Consider the following 21,095-nt stretch of genomic DNA (forward strand, 5'->3'; position numbering starts at 1 on the left):
TGATAAGTTTCAATAGAATCTAAGTATGACGGAAGTGGACCTAGGCAATCCTGATCTGCTTCGGAATATAGATCCGATTAGGAAAGCTGTGTATGATGAAGGTAAGTTGGATTATTTTGAAACTAGTTGTGTTGTTACTTTATGGCTTCACAAAATTTAGTTTTGCAGAACCGGTTTTCGTCAACGAGTAATGGGTGAAAACTAATGGATGAAAACCGCTTCTACAACATTAAATTTTATTTGAAATACTGTTGTGAATGATAGACTAGCCTGATGATTTCAAGGTTTAGACACAAGACAAAAAAATATTTGCTTCTGGCTACCAGGTAGATCTCCCTTTGTGAAAGTGTTATATTACCCTATCACCTTTTCCTGTTAGCTTTTCTTTATTTTGAATAGCTAATCAAAACAAAGAAGACCGTATCATGTTATTTGATTTAATGCCTTTAAAGAACAGTTACATTAAATTCTCGCCTGAATAGCCTGATAACTTTAGTTTTGTGTTGTTATAAAATAAAGAGTTGGCATTATTCCAAAGCTTAGCTCTAAAGCTCTCCAAAGCTTAGTAAAGTGAAAGTGATGGTGAGTGGAGCAGAAGGAACAGTTGTTGAGAGCAAAGTAGATCCATGTGGAATATGTGGCAAGAGAGTGATGAGAAATTCAATGCAATGCAAGGAATGTGGAAAGTGGGTACATGCAAGATGTGCTAATGTCAAGAGAGCCGCAACAAGATTGGCGAAGTGTTTTGTTTGTGGGAAATGCAGTAAAGGAAGGAATGAAGTGGAAGGCCATGATGATGAGTTCTGCCATGGCATCGAAACAGTGACAGACTTCTGTTATCTGGGTGATCGGATAAATGGAAGTGGTGGATGTGAAGCAGCGGTGACAACAAGGGCAAGATTGGGCTGGGCAAAGTTCAGGGAATGTGGGGAAATGTTGTATGGCAGAAAATTCTCACTAAGGATGAAAGGGAAAGTATATCGGAGCTGTGTGCGGCCTGCAATGCTATATGGTAGCGAGACATGGATATTCAGAGAGAGTGAACTGGCAATCCTGAGAAGAACGGAAAGGTCAATGGTGAGAGCAATGTGTGGGGTGAAAACGAGAAGGGAAAAAAGGACTGAAGAATTGTTGGATATGCTAGAGATGAGAGAGACCATAGACCAACTGGCAAGGGCAAATGGAGTAAGATGGTATGGACATGTGATAAGGAGGGAGGAAGGAAGTTTTCTTAGAAAGGTACTAGATCTAAAGGTGGATGGGAAGAGGAAACGAGGTCGTCCAAGAAGAACGTGGAAACAACAAGTGAAGGATGAATTTAAAAAAGTCGGACTGAAGGAGGAAAATGCAAGGGACAGGGTGAAATGGAGAAAAGGGATTAAAACAATTGCTGCGCGGAAACAATCGGCCACCCCCACTAGTGGGGAACAAACCGACGATGGATTATGATGATGATGATGATTATTGAATACAGAATGCTGTTTCCTGTGTCTGCACAGCAGCGTTTAACACTGCCTTGTTTTTCTTTTGTTTAAGGAGTTCTTTCTAAAGACTGCATTTCATTGGGGTTAACAACAATGGTGTCAACATATTTTGTTGCACTATTAGACTATACAAGTGAATGAATATTTTCTTATTGCTTCAAAAATATTATGACCTATTTTCGAGCAAGATCTGGTTTCTCAAGTCTAGTCAGGTTGGATATCCTATTTTTGAGGTGCAGTAGTCTATTTAGTGGTGGGATGGCGCAATGGATAAGGCGTTGACTTTCCAATTATGCAAACCTGGTTCGACTCCTGGCTTCAGCTGGTTGTTGAAAACACCGCTCACCTCTATCCAGGGTGTAATAAATTGAGTGGGCATAATTGCTGCAGGAAAGGCAGCCGGGAGAAAGGAACTGGCCACCCTACTCTCTTTAGTGCTGAAAGCTTAGTAGCCTACAATGAGAACCTTGTCTTCTCATACCCAACATTTGAATCAAGTATGGGACCACCTTACCGTTTTAGTCTATTTATTGCTTGGTTGTTTGTGATTGCAGATATGATATTAAATAAATTATACTATATTCTGCAGTTGTATTTTTCCCTTCAGAACAATTGTTATAATAACATTATGCTTTTTGGTCTAACTTAAGAATACCTTTCTTTTACTGTTTACCACGTTTTGGGAAAGACTAGACCCTACTTTAACTCTGTAGTCATTGTTCACTTGTTTAATTTGTGGATATCACAATGGTTTAGTGTAATTTAAACTTTACCAAATTCTTTTGTTGTAATTCCTGATATATTAGTTTGCTTCGATACTGCTTAGCTTTGTATTGAGGTATTTAAGAGGCTTGCTGTTGTATATATCAGATGATTTCAAAAAGACTTCGGCTTGTGGGCTGGGCTAGTTGCCTCGGTGAAAGAGTTGGAATGGTAGATTAACACAAACTTCAAAGAAACATTTGCTAAGTGATGACCAACTTTGCCACTGGCGAATTAAATTTTGCACAAAACTTTAATTTAGGTTTGATACATTGAATTTTAACATGCAATTCATATTTTGCTTTTCTTTATGAAGCATCAGATGATGTTACTGTTAAAATAACTGATATACCGTTATCATTTTCTAAGTTGAATTAGTTCGTTTTCTTGTTGTTTTGAACTCTCCAAGTTGTCAATAGGTTCTATTTTTACACCGTACAGTGACATTGACCCCACTAGAAATGACCTGCTTCAACATCTATTTCATGTCTGGAAATGAAAGGAAAGCTTGTTACTAACTCAAATTAGCTGTTTTTATGAATCTAATTTTATATGGATTATATGTTTTCAGGCCAAATTGTTTGTGTTTTCAGAAGGAGCCGCAAAGTTCCATATCGGCCATCGACACGAACTTCCTCCAACGGACTTGTTTGGATGGGCGGACAAAGAGAGGGGGAAGAAGGCTTCATATGAGATGGTCGGAAGACAAAGCCTTCCAGTCGACGAGTGGGAACTCGATGTCAAGACACTCATTAGCTCCACTAAGTGGTTGAACATTCACGGGCTTCATCGAACCCGACTGACCATGAAACAAATCCTTTCTGCCATTGGATTCAAGCATAATGAAGGTAAAGTTGTACTAGCATAAAGCTATAAATTTAAAATGTTTGCTTTTTAATTGTTTATTTCAGTCTTTTCCATATTTTGTGCATTTTAGTGTATGTCGGTATATGTTGTTCTTGCAACAAATGTCACGAGAAGACTAACTAGATTGCAGTATATATCTCATAAACAAAACACCGATGTAGTAGTATGTTTGTCATAAAGAGTTCACTATGAACAGCAATATGTTTATGAGCTTTCATAATGCTAAATTGCATGTGTGCTCTGCTGTATTTGTTTATGCTACTATATAATTTCACATTTGTGATCTTTGTTTGTTTCTTTATCTTGCTGCATTGTGGAATGATCTCCCTGATGCTTATTTGCTTCAACAAATCCACTTCTTGATCTTTTAGATTACGTACAATCACTTGGCAGGCCAGTGGGGTCGTATTACGGCCTTGGACTTTTTCAGCAGTTTAAAAGAAAAGATGGCCAGTTGTATAATGTGAGTGTTTTTTTGCAATGTGATAATCCTTGGGGTTTTGTAGATGTCTTTGTCCCATTACATTATGTTGTAATAATTATGAAAAGAGTGGATATAATACAACAACTCATTTTATAGTACATGACGTGAGTTGTCAATCTATAATCTTCTTACATTTCTTTAGTGCTGAATGTAGTTTTCATTTTTCACAATGCATACACTGTATGCCGATATGTTTGCTTAGCGAGAAGATCATTAAAAGCTTTCCTTGCGCTCGTACAACGGTAGTTCAAAAAGGCTAAACAAACACAAACGAACGTGATTTGTTGTGTCATTCGTAGGCTATATATCTCACAGTTGTCTAATGAAATGTTGCTTATTTAAGTATTTTTTTTAACTCAGTAATTCTTATTCCTCATTGTGTCCCAGCCTATGGTGTGGTAGTCTATTTACCTGTTTCCACCGTAACTGCATCGGTACACCCATTTGCAAAGTGATCGCCAATAATTTGCTTCTTCCAGATAACTGTTGGCCGTGAGAAACTGAAGCAGATAGAGGAAGGATTGTTACGAGCGTCGCACCTCTTCAGGCGACGCATGCAGTGGCTGACCACAGGAAGCAGGAGAATATTTGGAGTCATACAGGTTTGCCTGTGCTTCTAATCTCAGTGATAGGCTCAGTCTAAAGCGCGCTTGACGAAACAGAGTGACTCCATAATGAAAAAATTATGAAATACTTGACCTCACTTTCTTTACCAACTATCATTTATGTCATATCCAAGCTTATTACTTAGATAGCTGAAGATTTAGTTTAAGTAGACATACAGCCAAGGAAGCCAATCTTCATGTCCACATTCAGGTATCATGTGTCTTGCCAAAGACACAGCAACATGCTTGTGACGGTGTCGAACCAGCGCCCTATCGAAAGTCGAACCAGAGTTCGGATATGCAGCCGACAACCAATTATAACATTGTGATGAATATGTGAAGGTTTATTGCGTAATCGTGGTAGCGAGAGCGTCTGACTGACGCTTCAAAGGATGTTGGTTCGACACCTATCGAGAAATTGAAGTTGGTCACTTCCTTCGTTGCTTTCCCGTCTAAATGAACAACCACCGGTCAGAAACGGCAATTCGGGAAAAAATGCTTTTGTTAAACACGAAGCAATTTTACAATGAACCTCGAAACTTATTCACATTTTTATCATTGCATCTATTATTTCCATACTTTAGGCAAGGTTAGGGTTTATATATTTGTTTGTTGCTATAAGGTTGTTTATTTCCTTGACAATATACAATCCAGAACCAAAATACAACACGTAAGCTCTTCCGTTCTGTCCAGTTTCTCAGCAGCCACTTTTCATTAATAATGCATTGGCTTAGTGGAAATTAGGAATCATCACGTCATTTACCAATTCATTGATAGTGCGATCGACCAGAACTATTTGACCTACTCGCATAATAAATTACGTTTTTGTTTGGTTTTCAAGTTTTCGTTATTCATGGAATAAATATCCATAATTTCCTACAGTAGTAGGTCACACAGTAGCGGATGTATAAAAACGTCTCCTGGGCACTACAGTTTGCTTCCGAATAAACATATTGGCAGATAAAATAAATCAGACAAAAACGCAGCTTGAAAGGGCTTTATCTTGGCTGCTCCCCATAAAATAGTCAATATTTTAAAGCAGCGCGAGACCAAATGCCGCCTTCAACGCTTGACAACGACTTTGCAACAAAGGCACTTTTGCCAGCTGAGTTTGTGTTTCCCTTGTCATTGTTTTTATGTTGATTAATCGTTTCGTCAATTTATTGCTTTGCATTTTCTATTTATGACGTAATAAATCATTTGACGTTGCAGGAACATTGTATTTGTTTTGTCCTTGACGTCACCACCATGTCACAAACACAGTTCGACTTGTACCGAGAAGCGTTGTGTGACGTCATAAGGAACCAAGTGTCCCAACTAGCCAAGTTCAACATGATCAAGTGAGTCAGGTTATGTTAGTAATGGTTGTACTTTCGTAAACTACAATTGCTGTTAAAATTGTTCACTTGGCTTTCACTTTAAGTTGTGTAGCTTACAAGTTGTCAAAATAATTTTCGTTAGCAATCGCCAAAAATTCGATAGCATTTCAATTTTATAAGTTTTCTATCATTTGTTTTTATTTCTATTATCGTTTTTATAAGTTTTCTATAAAAATTCGATACTGAAAACGATGATTTCTTTGGCTTGCTATTATTAAGTTTCTCTTTCACCATGAAAGTGTTCGAGACAAAAAGTACCAGCTGCACCAAGCGTTTTTCCAACAAAACACAGCACGGAGACTCATATTACGTCATTGAAGGGTCAAAACGTTTACTAAAGTGTTTAAAACAGCTGTTTGGATAATGTAGTAATTGTAGTATATGCAGGACCACAGAGCTAGCACTGCCACAAAATCTGCACTGCACGATGCACATGACTTCCAACACATGCAAGCATCGGCCTAATGCTGTGTACTGTTGTCTCCTACATCCCTGACATACGTTTGGCATCGTATAAACAAAGTAGCCCATTCCTTAAAGAGTTGAAATTACACTGAACAAATGTGGGCACTGATGTGATGCATGTATTCTCGCTTGTTCAGTCACTTTTTTCAAGCGTTGTCACCACTTGGCATAGCCTACATTTGGTTTAGAACATAACAATCCATCAAAAATACTTACTAAACAATAACTTATCAAACAAAACAACCCATACCTTTGCTGTGCTCTCTCATGTGTCATGCTTCATTGCTCACAGAGCACAAGCTGACATGCAAATGTGGCAAGAACATGCTATGCCGGTTACCGAGGTAACCATCAAGAGCGCCATCGAGTGGGTGAATAAACTTGACAGGATGGCGGAAAGCTCACGAACTGGCTGCGCTGAGGCTATTGTCAAGGCAATGGAAGATGACTCGGTGAGTTGGAATTTTTGTGATTTGCAGGAGGTTATTCGATTGGCGTTTTAGCATAATGGTTTTTGTCACATTTCTGCAAGAGTGCTTTGATGCAATCGTAGCTACGTGCCGTTGTTCGGCCAAAATTACCTTGGGAAGCTAAAAGATCGTAAAAACACTCAAAGATCAAGAAAACACCAAAATATTGTAGAAAAGGGAATTTATTGGGATCCGACTGTTGTAACCGTGAGAAGTGGAGAATCAATGTGTAACCTGCCATGCGTGCAGCTAGCCAGTCATCTGGAGTGGGGCCCACGAATGTAGAAATGCCCCCAAAACCTGCACGTTGAAAAACAAAACCCGAAGATGATAATATCACCTAAACATCATATTTGACCGTATTACATATTGTTACTACGTAACCACTGCTTTGTTGAGTTGCACAGAGGGACAATCTGCCAATAGCTTGAATCCCTCCAGTTCATTATCCCGCTTCTGTATATTATTGAAGTGTTAATGATTTTTCACAACTGCTTCCAATTTATTCAGTTGGAGTCGGTCTACTTATTCGCCGAGGGAGATTCGTGCGAGTTGTCAAAAGAGATATTACGTAAGAAGCTCAACGATGCTCCCCACGTCTTCCACACTGTCTCCTTCAACGCCACCAAAAGCGGAACTGTTAAATTCTTGAAAGAAGTCGCACAGCAAACTTCAGGAAGGTGCGATCTTGGTTTTAGATGTATGCAAATTTGCAGATATATTTTTAGATATAAACTGCTATAAATAACTCTATGATAACTATTCCTACTTTATATAAAACGAGTTGTTTATATGAGTTTATATCTAAAGATATGTTTTTATATCACATGGGAGTTATTTATCTGATTTTCATGGTAGAAAGCTAACGTCCAACAAACACAACCAATAATAGGTTCAGCTGAAGGGAATGTGTTCATTAAGCTGATGCTTGTGGTGCACATGGTCTGCGCGTCTTGAATGTTGAGACCAGAGATATGGATCTTTTCAAGGATCATCTCAATGTTCTCCGGGCTGGACAAACCGCCAGAACAGTCGACCCAAATATGTTATACGTATTTGAAGACCACTGCTTTACCGAACTTCCTTTGCGTAATTTTTAAATCAGTATCTCTTTTGCGTCTAACGTTTTTCCGCAGATTGGTCGAAAAACTGAGGTAGTGCCGCCAGACTTTCTTGCAAAACTCGATTTCTGATACGGCTTCCTAGAACTTGAAAATTTTGCCAATTTAAAATGTGTGTCGCAAACAACATTGATATTTTCCATCTATCCACACGCATTTCAAAGGAGTCAATAGTTTTATAGATATCCTGTTACAAACAAAGCTTAGTATTACCAGGTGGCCATGGTGTTAGGCATTAATTGCCAACATTTTAAACGATCTTGGGAATTTTAAACGAATCGTTTTGAAATGATGCTGGGTGCGAAAGAGTTATTTCTGAATTGTTTAGAATCATGCAGCGCAGTACTTTTGATTGTATCAAAACTGTAGTTTCAATAATAACAGGAAACACACTGAGTTCTCCAAACTTTTCAGGTTCCATGCGTTTGTCGTTAAAAGCATCTTGGAAGAAGACGCCGAGGCTTTGCCAGCCTCTGCTGCGCCACCTGGCGGAGATGCAAATCGAATATCGAATCGTTACGCACAAAAAACGAAAGGAGGTATCCCCCCAGGCGCAGGGGTGCGAGAGGACGTGTTCAAGATATGGAGCGAGTTAGAGGCATGCAGGAACAACCATGCCCAAGTTGTGACCTTACTTGCCGAGATTCCTGATCCTAAAACTGAAACTGGTATGGAGGCTTGCGGGGTCCGTAGAATATTACGAATCAATTGTTTGAGCCGTTTTTATTATGTTTATAATTTTTATAGCTGTTTGCATTATATTGCTTTTACATGTTTATTTTTATTGAATCAGAGTTGAATGTATTTTGACTGGTTAATATGTTACCTACAAAACTTCATTATTCCTTGTCGTTATGTGGTTATTTTTAACACACACTACTGTATTTTAATCAGTCATTGATCTGTGACATGTCTGCCAGTACAACCTCGCGCCAAGCACTCCTTCAACCAATACGATTTGTTTCTTGTTTTCCAGCCGCTATCCCAAGACCTGCCATCACGGAGGGGAAACGCCTTGAGCAATACATGAGCTCCAAGGAGTGGCTATTACGTCATGGTCTGGAAGCTCGTAAACTCACAGCGTTTCATGCGTTGGCCAGCTGCTCATTCAAGCATTCCGATGGCGTTGTCGACCTTAAGGGAAAACCTGGTCCTAACAATGTGTCGTCAGATGCGGTAAAACAACGTTATCTTTGTGTTTGTATTAAAAGAAGTCATTGCCAAATAACTTCAAAATAAGAGTTGCTTTGTTTCTTGAAATTCAGAAAATTTTGAAATTCAGAAAATTCAAAAAAAGGATTGCGGTCGCCAAATTGAACACAAGATAGAGCATTAGTTCTAACAACATACACAGATAGGCTAATTAAATAACAAATAACTGCCGTGATTTTTGTCGTATCCAGGCTTATGCCTGGTGGTTAAAGGTTTAAATTATCTCGACGGGAAGGCAAGAAAGCCAATCTTCCTGCCCGTCTTCAGGCATGCTTTTAAGTGTCTTGACAGCGACACAGCCTAGGTAGATCAAGCATGAAACTACTTCGCTTATTCAACGTATTTCCAGTGATTTACATTTTTAATTCTACAGGAAAACATGCGAAAACTCGTGAACGCGAAATACTGTGAGCAGTTCGCGCACACGGAGTGGAAAGACGGTACGCTTGTGCATGTGCATATCACTGCTGAGCAGCATAGAATGTACGAGAAAAGAATTAACACTGCATTGAACGCCATTCAAAGAAGGTATGTGAGTTGATTTAGGAGATGCAATAGATTGAGTTTCGCTTTTAACAGCACGGTTAATTATCGCACAACTGTAGATTGACCAACAAGCCTACAAGTGGTTTTGGAGTCAGAGTGTCGCTGTTTTTATGATGATAAAAGCAGCCACACTCTGCCTCCAATACCACTCGTCATTTGCACTTGACGAAGAACTGTGTTCCGAAAGCTTGTGGAAAACAGCTATTACCACAGGGACCCCGCAGCATTAGGCTGAAAAAGAACACTCGGTCTACAGTTGTAAAACTTTTGGAGATGCTTAAAATCTCAATAGTTCGGTTTCGATTCTCACCGACGACACTTGGAAATAAGGACATCACTGACTCCGACCTTCATTCTTTATTAAAGCTGTTCACTATGAATGTACTCTGAATTTTTTACGTTCTTCTGGTGACTAGTCTAGGCTACCACAAGATCTAGAAAGCTGTAGCCTGTTTTAATGCCGACATTATAGTCTACGTAATGGAATGCATCGAGAAGTTAGAAATGTGTCACAATCAAAACCTTTAGACAGGTAGCTGCATGTCATGATGAAACGGTAATGATTTTAATAATGCAATGATAAAAATCAAACAGCTCCACTCTGAGCATAACGTATCACTTCAACATCCATTCTGCTTATCTAATATGGAAATCTCCTTGACTTCAAATAATGCATATGAAACGTATTAAAGATTTTCTTCTCAACAGAATCGACTGGCTACAACAAGGAAGTAGAGAAGTATTCGGCACGATTCTTGAAGAGCAGGTTTACATCCTCATTGATACCTCACTATCCATGCAGGATAAGCTTCCGATGGTGAAAGAAAAGCTCTTCCAACTCATGCAGGTGGAATTCGTACTGTACTTTTGTGTAAATGGTCACGTAAAGGACCAAATTACGTGCTTTGCTTTTAGTGTAATATCAATTTTCTTTGTAATCATGACCATCTCTGGCTTCTTGTCTTTTCTTGTTTATAAGTTTGATGATTATGGCATCCTTTCATCCTGTGTCTTACCATGTTCAACAAATGTTGGTAAAGAGAGTAATAAAAATGTGAGATGTGGAGGACAACGACGCCCGGATGGTCACGGTTGCTTCTCAAGTTGGGTTGTTTTTCGCTGAGACTTTTCGGTAATTTGTCCGAAATGACTTGAAAAAATTCGGTCATTTTTTATTTATTTCTATCATTTTTTCTGACGAAAGTACAGTATTTCCTTTTTGACCGAATTGACATTTTGACTGAATTGACTATATTTTTTTCGGACATTTTACTAAAAAACGGTCAATGACCGATAAATGACTGAAAACAAAACAGTTCTCGACACCGTTCAAGAGCATGTGGTTGTATCTTTGGCAGCACGCACATACTTGAAGGTGGACACGAAGATTGTCTTTCTTGCCTTTCCGTCCGCAGTTTTAGTCTTTAACTACCAGGCGTAAGCTTGGATATGACAAAAACTGTGGTTGGCACTTCTTCATTTTCTCAGTGAGTTTGTATCCCCAGATTTAACCCAGTGATGTCCCCGTTACCGAGGGTGGCCGAATCCACCTCCATGTGGCGCAATCACCTTCACAGCACCCTGCCTCCACATCGATCTGTCTAACGCGTCCTCTCTTCTTGTCAAGCCAACCTTGCTGCTTTCCTCCTCAACTTGCCTTTTTCACGTTTTCTTGAATCTTCCTTGCTTCATTTCGCCATTTACTCCCAACTCATAACTTTATAATGTGCAGGAACAACTCCGCCACAAGAACAAATTCAATTTCGTTCAGTTCGACACCAAAGCGGTGGCCTGGAAAGATAAGGCTTGTGACGTCACAGAGCAGAACTTGCTAAACGCTTGGAGTTGGATCAAAGGTGTGTCCATGGATGCATTCATTGGGGTTGCTAACCTCTGTTAAATCCAAATTTAATGCAGCAAGACCCAGACTGCTAATCAACCGTTTTTTACATTGATTTTAAATGAATGTTTGCAGACATTGAATCAATGTAAAAAAAACGATTGATTTAATGTCTGGGGAAGACAATGGCCATATGCAATGCTTTCAGCATCGTGATAATGAACTTGTAGTTGAAATGGTTTCTCCAACAAATTTTGTTTCACCTAATTCAACTCAAAAAGAACTCATTTGCGTGCCCAGTTGCACAATTTGAATCACTGTTTATTGATTTGTTGGCTTTTTCGTTTTAGTTTGCAGAACCAGGTTTACGAATAGAAATATCCTGACAAATATATGAAAGTCGTATCTTTTTTCAACAAATTTTCTGTCAAACTGTTTTCTTCCCAGACATCGGCGTCGGAGGCAGTACCAACACTCTTGCTGCTCTCAGGATTGCTCTTTCGGATCCTCATACCCACGCCATCTACCTGTTGACTGACGGAAGACCTGACCAAGTGAGTTGATGCAAACAATGCGATTGTGATATCTGGGCTTTACTGTACTGTTATTGCTACTTGTATCAAATGTGGGAAAAGCTAACTGAAAAAAGGCGATCTGGTACTAAGACACTTCATCAAATAGACGGTTTACTTAATACAGATTACAGAAGCAATCACTAAGAAAACAAATCAATACAGTATACATATTTTTTTTCTAAAGTTTAAACCTATTGATTTGATACCTGTATGTATTGATTAGAAAAAACAATGAAAACTATTAATACTACAAAAATGCTCAATGCCAAGCAAAAAGGCAAAGCAGAGCGAATTAAATCAAATATAGTTATTACTATCTGAAGCCTTTACAAATTGTTTCACCTAACGGATCATCAGAAGGTCTTATTCAAATAGAATTCTATTCTAATCCTATTCTATTTGAATAAGACCTTCTGATGATCCGTTAGGTGAAACAATTTGTAAAGGCTTCAGATAGTAATAACTATATTTGATTTTATTGATTAGAAAATATGTTTTGTATTAATTATACGTTTTACTTTATAACTTTGGTGCTTTTCACAGCACAAAAACTTAAATCGATCTAAGTTATAAAAAAAAGTTTGGACAGCTGCCCTTTTTCATTTACTGTTACTTGACAATCCGCCTCGTCTATTGCTCCAGAATAACGACTAAGTAACCAAAACAGAACAAATCGTTTTTTTTTTTCTTTATTCAATGTGTGAAAACTGTTATTCACTTAAATATGAATAAATATTCGATTAAAAGATGGTCCACCAGGAATCTATATATCTTTGAATACGCAAATAGCGTTGTGTTTCGGTTGCTTCAATAATCTTAAATTTTCTTTCAAGTCTCCACAGATGATATGGAAGTTTATACAGGTTTGTCTCAGCATGAAAGGCACGCTTCATTCTATCATGTCATATAGTTGCTTATTTCACTGCCATTTCTTTATTTGTTTCATATCTACATATCTCCGTCTGTTTCACCAAACAAAACCGCACTCTTGAAGGGTTAATGCAGAATTTTAAAAGTGTTGTCAACTAAACATAGCTTCTATGCGGATTTTTTTCCGAATCGGAGATTTTCATGTTGATTACTGTGACGCAACTGACGTAAAATGACGCTGTATCACTTTGTGTTGAAATCATATCAAACATCTTGACACGAAAAACTCCGTGCTTACAATAATTTATTTGGTCAAAAGCACTTTCCGCATGCGACGTCCAATTTATTTGTGTTCTTTTTCACAATCAGCAAAACAAAGTGTAAAACGCACGGAATGAGAATACTTTAATATCATCACCAGCTTTGCTCATCTCATGCATGTCATCAGTTTGTTTTCCCACTTCCTTTTCTCTGTTTTCTTTTTCTTTGTTTCTGTTCCTATGTCTCTCTGTTCCGCCTGCACTTGCCCCATTGTCCTTATCTTTATTTCTGTCAACATAGCCTATGAACCTAATTGGTACAATTTTCTATAATATACCATGTCATATTTATCTTTTCATGACGTCATTGCAAAGTGTACTTATTCTCTTGTTCATCTTGTGATGTCACAGTGACGTAGCCATCATTGGGTCTTCATTGATTTGTTTATTGTGGTTTACTTTACTTTTACCCAAACTCTCGAAACACTGAATAGCCTCAGTGATGGTTGCACGTAGCTCCTGTCTATTCCATTCATGTATTGTCCGGTGCATGCAAGAACATGCGTGGAATGTGATCGCACAATTGTATATTCTACTCTCATTATTAAACGATTGTTTAGTTATGTGTCGACTGTCAAATGATGAAACGTTCAATCGAAATTAAGACCAGTAACTTTACCAGGAATGCAACACTGATGCTCCACGCAAAATAGATAAAACCATATTTAGAAACTGATGCAGCTTACTACAACGGATGGTTCAGAAATAAATTTTATGGCTTACTGGTGTGCAAGATTAAAAAAACGTCATGCGACTTTCTTGAGTTTGGTCCATACATTGTTGCATTATATTGGTACTGAAGATACTGATTCGATTACGTGCGAAATGTCAGTGAAGCATTATAAAAAAATTGCTTTTTGTTTTCCCTATTTTTAATATCAAACAAAAATTGCGAAAAATATAACTATTCACTCATCACTTGATATGTTCTGTAGTTCTTTCACGTTTCACATGTTAGTCTGTCATCAGATTTGTTGTGCAAACCGGGTAATTTTGTTGTCATTTATTTGAATAAGATGTTCATTGTACTCTAAAGTTGATTTTTCTTGTTGCTTGTAGTTTTCACGCGATTCAACAAGAAAAGTTTCAAAGTAAACAACCCACTATGTGTCAGCCCTTCGCTTTTGTTCTGTCACTGTTATAAAACAATGCTGACAGTGACCACACAATTTGCTATAGATCTTAATTTATTTCAGCAACCACGGTCGGTTCTCGCGCAAGTCCAGCTCCAGCATCCAGTTCCTGTACATACCATCGCTTTCAACTGTAACGATTTGGAGGCGAACCAATTCCTCTATCAGCTCTCTTCCGATACTGGAGGCCGCTACCACAACTTTGCCAGCAATGGAAGCCTCTCCGACTCCCCTCCCCCCTTCGAGGTGAGGTCATCTAAGGCAAACCGGTTCATATACATATAACCGGTTGACCGGTATGCTGCATACCAATCAGAGATAATTTCAGATCATATAGTTCTGTGCAATGAAGAGATTTCTGTAATTGCTTGTTCCATAGTTAGCTGCACAATACGTTGCAGAAATGTTGAATTTTCAGAGTTTGTGGTGTTTGTGACGTCACTGAAATGCAGTGAATCTATTGTTTGACAACACTTATATTTGCAGCTCTAAACAAATGTTGTGCCGTGGGTCTATTGCTCCACTTCTTGTTTTGCCTCGCTCTTTTGTCTTTGCCTTCAATACTCAAACAGTTTTCATTTTAAAGCATAAAGATAAAAACGGTTGGCGTTGTAATTTAGATCTTGTTCCAACACTGGACAAGTCACTTCTCAAATGTCTATCAACAATTTGTTGAGTCTTTGTGCAGAGTGAAGACGTTTCTCTGTTGAAGAGAGAACTTGAAAACGGGAAACGTGACTTGGAAAAAGTCTCAAAACTTCGTGCAAGATGCGTAATGTTGGACTGGTATCACAACAAGAAAAGCAAGGTTGGACGTTTTTCGATTTTATTTCTGATGTGATCTGTTAATTTCAATGATAACGAAAACTAGGAAAAACTTCCAAATTGCAATCACCCGAATAAAAACTTACTTGCCCTTAAACTTACTCAAAAAATAAACAATCCAAAATGTTGATACTAAACTTACATTCAGCAACGTTTCGAAAACTAAACTTTTTCATCTTTTGTCCTATTAAAAATGTAGGCCTACTGTTAAGATGAAAAATTAAAAGTGCACATTTTAATCGCATTAATGATAAAAACAGTTTAGTTTTCAAAACGTTTTCTGAACATAGGTTTAGTATCGACATTTTCGGCTTTTTGTTTATTGATTAGATTGACCAGACGTTCCAACCATTTTCTCTTACGTAAATTTATATGTTGTTTGTGTGTAGAAATCATTTCTTTGAACTTTCTCACAGAGCGGAACGTCGTCACCTACGTCACCAGCTGACGTGTCGTCTGCGTCATCGCGACGTCATCCTCGGCCGCTTTCTCGTCCAAAAAGATCCAAAAGCGCTCTTGCCCGGAAAAGAGATGATAGCTCCAACAGGTGAGTGAAAAAATCAAATATTAGTTAGTTAGCTGGTTCGGTACCGCTCAATGGCATGCAATTGTATCTTTTAGGCACTTAATGACACGCTTGAAGATGATAAAGGCTAGATGTACAGCCGAAAACGCTCACAATTTCTGTTTACTGTAACTAAAATTTTTGTTTTACTAAATGCCGTGATTGGCCTTGGCTTCCCGTACACTTAACCGAACTAACCACCCGGCGTAGACAGGAAAAATTGCGGATTGAAAAATGTTGAAAGTAAACAATGTCTTCTTTTGGTCTTTCCATGTTGTTATTCTCGAATTTTACGAGGTTGTGATGCAGCGGTTTCGAACCATTAATGCAGGACCGACCACCTAGATTGATAATAATTAATTGGAAGTTTCGAATTTCTTGCTGCAGCTTAAAATGCATCACCGCCACTAGATGTCATGGAAGAGCTTCTTTAAACCGCTCAGCCCAACTGCGCATAGTCGTTCACATTTTTGTTACCAGAATTTTAACCCAATTGTTGGAGTGCTTTATGAAATGATCTTTTGTGATGAATTCCTACCAATATATTTTTAAAAATATTCATTTTGTTGTTTACAGGTTTTCTTAAATTTGTTTAAAAACTTGATGCGCATTGTGATTACAGAGCCTTGTATCTTGGCATTCACCACAACGCTAATTGAATTAAATGGCCTTAGACTTGTATTTGAATTGTTGGATGTTATGTATGAGCAAACATCGTTTGAAGCAAAGCAAGCGTTGGTAACTACTCGTCAAAACAAATCTGAAGAGCTTTACACAATACGATGGTTTAGTTCTGTTTGCTTAACCTTGAAGGCGGCTTAACTTTAAATGTATGAGATCTCACTTATGTGGCCAGGTGCTTCGTTGGAAGGTAAAGCACGCGCAGGCAGAGATATGAGGGTACAACATATTAAATACAATTGGGTAGAGGAAATATATAAATACATTGCTCTCAACATTGCCCTTTCCATTCATCTTAGAATTGCAAGTTCTCTCTCGAGACATGGATAGACATGGAAAGAAAGTAAACTTATAATTCTGAAAAGAACGGAAAGGGCTATGGTGGGAGTAATGTGTGCGATACAGACGAGGAGAGAAAAAGACTGAAGCGCTGATGGATATGCTGGAGATGAGAGATACTATTGAACAACTTGCAAGAGAAAATAGCGTAAGATGGTATGGGCATGTACTAAGAAAGGAAGAAGGAAATTTTCTTCGAAAGGCATTGACCTTGCAAGTAGATGGGAAGAGGAAACGGGGACGTTCAAAAAGAACATAAAAGGAACAGGTGAACAATGAAGCAGACAAAGTCGGATTGAAGAAAGAGGATGCAATGGACAGAACGAGATGAAGGATAGCAATGAAAGCAATCGCTGCAAGAAAAGAATCGGTCACCTCCACTAGTAGGGACAAAACCGAATTTGGATGATAATGATGATTACGCGCAATATCACTCGTTTTTTAAAAATCACTAGTTGTACGTTTCAGCACAAATCAAAGGAACTTAGAGACTTTTAGAGAGTTAAACTTTGTATCGTAGGCTATTATTAGTGTGAAACTTGTGAGAGGTAGTTGAAGGATACTTTGCTTCCTTTTTTAAATACAAGTTGTCAAAATACTACAAATGCTAAAATGTTGATACAAAAAATGAAGTACGGTACTCAATGATCTTGCTGGTTGAAAGGCAATAAGCTGCTGCCGTCATCGACTGTTTTAACGTAAGAGCAGTATTTCTCCTTCAAAATCAATAGCAACTGCTAACAACAGTTATGTACAGTTTAAACAAATTGCAAATTGAGATTGCAACTTATTTGAAACCTTCAGCCTTACGCAGAACTTTTGGTTGCAAAAAAAAAAAATTATTAGAATTTTGAGTATTGCAGTGTATGTAACTCTCTGTCTCGCGTTTGGTGACGCACTTTTGGAAGATACACCGAGGACCGAGCGGCATTTTCTCGTGTCCGCTGTCATACTAACTTCCCTTTAACCTGAAAAAAGACGTCGTTTCAACGTTACTAACGACGTATGTATTTGGAAAAGTGTATTTGGGAAACGAGGAATGCGTGTTTGTACCATTGTCATCTGCTTTGTTGTTGGGACAATTTGCGACTCGCCTACTTTGTGTGATGACAATGGCGGGTATTGTTCTCTTCTATTGTGGCTTACCTGGAGCTGAAGTCGCTTGAGAAGTTCTGCTTGTACTGACATCAAGCTGAGGCTTTCAAAGCTTAGCTATGCTCCCATGCCGAGTACAAACTTAAGATTTGATAGAAGCGACTTCTGTGCCTTGTGTCAACGAAAGCTGCTTGTTTTGGTTTCTTCATACTTTCTGACATTTAAAGATTCCAGCAATTCAAAGGTTTGTGAAGAGAAGGTGTTGCCAGGTTAGTGTAGCAAGAGAGGTCGAAGTTACGTGAGTTTATAAAAATAAGCGCACACTACAATTTATCTTGTGGTTATTGAATTGAGTAATAATTATACGGATTTATCATTGTCGATTAATTGAAGTAAATTATTTTAAACGCGAAGGCGTCCTTAACTAATTTTTGAAGCACTTATTATGAGCTGTTATGTTAGTTTTCAATGCTACGATTCTACTCTAAACTTTATGCACAAAGTCGGTACTGTAGTGGCCTGTTGGGGTTCGAAACCTCTTTTGAATGATGTGAGCTTACGGCAAAGACCACGATGTTTGTTAAGATGCAGTTGTTGGAGAATGTTTCTTTCAACTGAGTTTCAGGACTGATTTTGCAACGTTGTTTTGTAGAAATGTTTCACTCTTTGCATTATGAATTTGTTTGTTAAATTATTGCTGAATATTACGTTTGTATAATGTACGCTTGTGAAAAATACATTCCGTTCAATTATCCCCACATTGAACTTCCTATCCTCACAACTACCCAAGTCGTCGCTGACAGGTTAAGCGTCTTTGTTACTTGAATCGCAGTGTGAACTTTCTCGTCGATTTAATCTGCAAACCCCTACCACGTCAAAAGCTGTGTTGGATATTTTGAAATCATTGGCACATGCCCATTAGTGCACAGACTGTTGTTTTACTCTAAATCAGAAGAAATGGATTCCATTCTCAACCAAATAATCAGTTGCAATAAACGCCTTTGACATCCGTTGCTGGAAGTCAGCATTGAGGAAATGAATGCAAGGACGAACTTGCTATAAAATAAACGACTTATACCAGGTTCCCTGAAGATACGACCTGCGTGTGGTGTGTAGCCCATGGAAATATTGCAGGCTTGAATAATTGCAAAAAGTATTTCGTGCGTTAATAACAGAGTCATTTTTCATATTTGACTTAATCCAGTTTATCAGTAAAAAGAGCCGATTTAGAATTGCAAATCATCCACGAAAACTAATTTCATTGCAGTGACAACTCGTATCCCCGCCCTCACACCAGCCTCGGTCACTATCCCCGCCCATCACCCCCAAACACCCCACCACCTACTATGGAGGTTTCTCACAAGAATCACCGCGGGACCAGGGGGTCAAATGACGTCATAATATCATCACAAAGACGTTCTAGAAAATCTAAAAGCGCAGGTAAGCGTTGTATTTTGGTAAGAGTTCAGTTCATTTTTTCTCGAGTAAAATCATGAAAGTTGGATTAGTTTATGAATAAACAAACTCTATGAAACGTCATTGATTTTATCCCAATCTTTGCCCCTTGCAACAATACAGGACGACAAGCTGGTCACACTCGAACAAGCATGTTACGCTTGAGCGGTCAAGGTGAATCTCACGGTTGGATGCTTCCAGAAACCGAACAGTTCTATGAGCGACAGATTGACAAGTCTGTAGAAGCCTACCAAGGTGACAAGTCGCATATTGTGTATCTCATTCCTTCTACTTTAATTTTTTTAAAGATTGGAGTTGGTTTCATTTTTTCTTTTCTAGGATCGCACCCTTATTATTAACACAAAACAAAAATGGCGGCCCGGACTATTTTAAGCAGAAACAAGAAAGCGGCCAGGGCTAATCGGTATTTCTACCCCCATAGCACGCACACCTTCTCTGCAATTCACTTCTTTTCCAATGATCCAGCGTCTTTAGACGTTAAATTAATGCAAAAGGTTGGATGTTGGTTGACAGTAGTACAGCCCCATCACGGTCGACATGCATGAAAATTTAAGTTCCGTTTGCCCCCCATTCAGGACAGGTGTGGAATTGCCTATAAAACGCCATCCACCCAGCCATTTCTTAAAACTATTTTTCGGGTTTTTATAGATTCCTTGTACTGAACAGCATTCTGGTTTAACATTGCTGTATTGTCTAGTAATAATAGGTGTTAGCATTTCGATTTTTATGTACATATCAACTTCAAAACATATACCTCTAAAAGTGCATTTTACTAGATTTATTTTGTTCTTACTTATCACTGGGTAGATAAAGCTCTATTGGCAAAAGAGCGTTACCAATCAAGAGAATGAGTACTCCTTAACTTTATTTGTTTTGAAGTTTTTGTAAGAGCTGGTTGCATCATTTCATAATGTAGAGTTAATGTCTCTTAATTTTTTCACAGACGTTATGAGACTGAAAGCTGAGAAGAAGGAAACTCCAAAAAAGAAGAAGAAGCAGACAAAGTAAAGGTCTTCTTTTTTGCTTTCCAGTTTAATGCGCCAGTTAATACTAAGTTCAAAATATTGCCAGCTTGCGTTACTTTAAGGGTATGATATTACACCTTGGAAGAGTTAATGCCTTGTTTGACTTATTATATATGGTGTTCAAAACCAATTGGCTGTTATCTTTTATCCATGTACTAGCGTATTCATTCTAATGTAATTTTTTTTTGGTAGATAGGTGACTTTCTTTGCGGCTACTTGATAAACATTTTTATATTGTCACTTGTCAGTACTTTAGACATACCGAACGCTACGTGGCTTAAGAAGAACGGTCTAATAGCCAAGAAACTAACAGTCATGGACGTACTGACGCCTACTGTGGTCAAGGTCAAACCGAAGTACATACCAGTCCTCAACCGCCATGTTGTTTCTAAAGTCTTCAACGATGTGAGAGTTGGTATCAATATTCATGAACAAATTGCAAGAATTTTGCGTTTGAAATTTATTCCTTTGCTTTTTCTTTAAAGATTTGTTCTTAGTTATGACGTAATAATTTACGTTGTGATGTTGCAATCACGCACAAACGTTAAGCGCTTGACGTCGTGTGTGTTGCCTTAGATGCTTTGTCAGGGCGTTGCATATGAAATGAAAGACGTTTTATCGTTAATGAAGGTAGGCAACTTACACGGCCCACCCAGAGAAACAAATAACCGCCCATGCGTCACAATTGCCAGATTTGTTGGCGCATAATTGTCTGTGTTTGCAGGTGATGCCAATCGCCCATGTTTCCCCTCGCAACAAACAGGAAATTCGTCTGGTCAACCCAGCGGCCGTTGATCTTCCGGGTTACGATGAAAAATTGAAGGAGGCGATTGAGCAATTTCATCAGAGGTTGGACCTCCAGGTGTGGGGGAAGCTATCGCAGGAAGAACGAGAAAAGTGAGAAAAAATGGAATTTGATCTTTTGTAAAATTTAAACGCTTGTTGCAAAATGCCGT

General features: G+C 38.4%; 1 protein-coding gene across 1 annotated transcript in view; it reads left to right on the forward strand.

Annotated features, from left to right (window-relative positions):
• The first annotated feature begins 2 nt into the window (after positions 1 to 2).
• Positions 3 to 21,095, forward strand: part of LOC145783544 (von Willebrand factor A domain-containing protein 3B-like) — a 38,254-nt gene continuing 17,161 nt past the window's right edge. Inside the window, exons 1-22 of the mRNA XM_082595444.1 lie at positions 3 to 101; positions 2,840 to 3,094; positions 3,485 to 3,576; positions 4,077 to 4,199; positions 5,415 to 5,542; positions 6,339 to 6,498; positions 7,027 to 7,196; positions 8,052 to 8,305; positions 8,614 to 8,813; positions 9,223 to 9,377; positions 10,104 to 10,242; positions 11,128 to 11,251; positions 11,683 to 11,789; positions 12,644 to 12,673; positions 14,197 to 14,379; positions 14,822 to 14,941; positions 15,375 to 15,505; positions 18,906 to 19,078; positions 19,217 to 19,348; positions 20,058 to 20,118; positions 20,388 to 20,544; positions 20,864 to 21,036. Of these exons, the coding sequence (XP_082451570.1) occupies positions 26 to 101; positions 2,840 to 3,094; positions 3,485 to 3,576; positions 4,077 to 4,199; positions 5,415 to 5,542; positions 6,339 to 6,498; positions 7,027 to 7,196; positions 8,052 to 8,305; positions 8,614 to 8,813; positions 9,223 to 9,377; positions 10,104 to 10,242; positions 11,128 to 11,251; positions 11,683 to 11,789; positions 12,644 to 12,673; positions 14,197 to 14,379; positions 14,822 to 14,941; positions 15,375 to 15,505; positions 18,906 to 19,078; positions 19,217 to 19,348; positions 20,058 to 20,118; positions 20,388 to 20,544; positions 20,864 to 21,036 (3,143 nt within the window). The 5' untranslated portion in view covers positions 3 to 25. The remainder of the gene's footprint in view (positions 102 to 2,839; positions 3,095 to 3,484; positions 3,577 to 4,076; positions 4,200 to 5,414; positions 5,543 to 6,338; positions 6,499 to 7,026; positions 7,197 to 8,051; positions 8,306 to 8,613; positions 8,814 to 9,222; positions 9,378 to 10,103; positions 10,243 to 11,127; positions 11,252 to 11,682; positions 11,790 to 12,643; positions 12,674 to 14,196; positions 14,380 to 14,821; positions 14,942 to 15,374; positions 15,506 to 18,905; positions 19,079 to 19,216; positions 19,349 to 20,057; positions 20,119 to 20,387; positions 20,545 to 20,863; positions 21,037 to 21,095) is intronic.

Source organism: Aplidium turbinatum, chromosome 14 (assembly GCF_918807975.1).
Source record: "Aplidium turbinatum chromosome 14, kaAplTurb1.1, whole genome shotgun sequence".
Taxonomy (NCBI): Eukaryota; Metazoa; Chordata; class Ascidiacea; order Aplousobranchia; family Polyclinidae; genus Aplidium; species Aplidium turbinatum.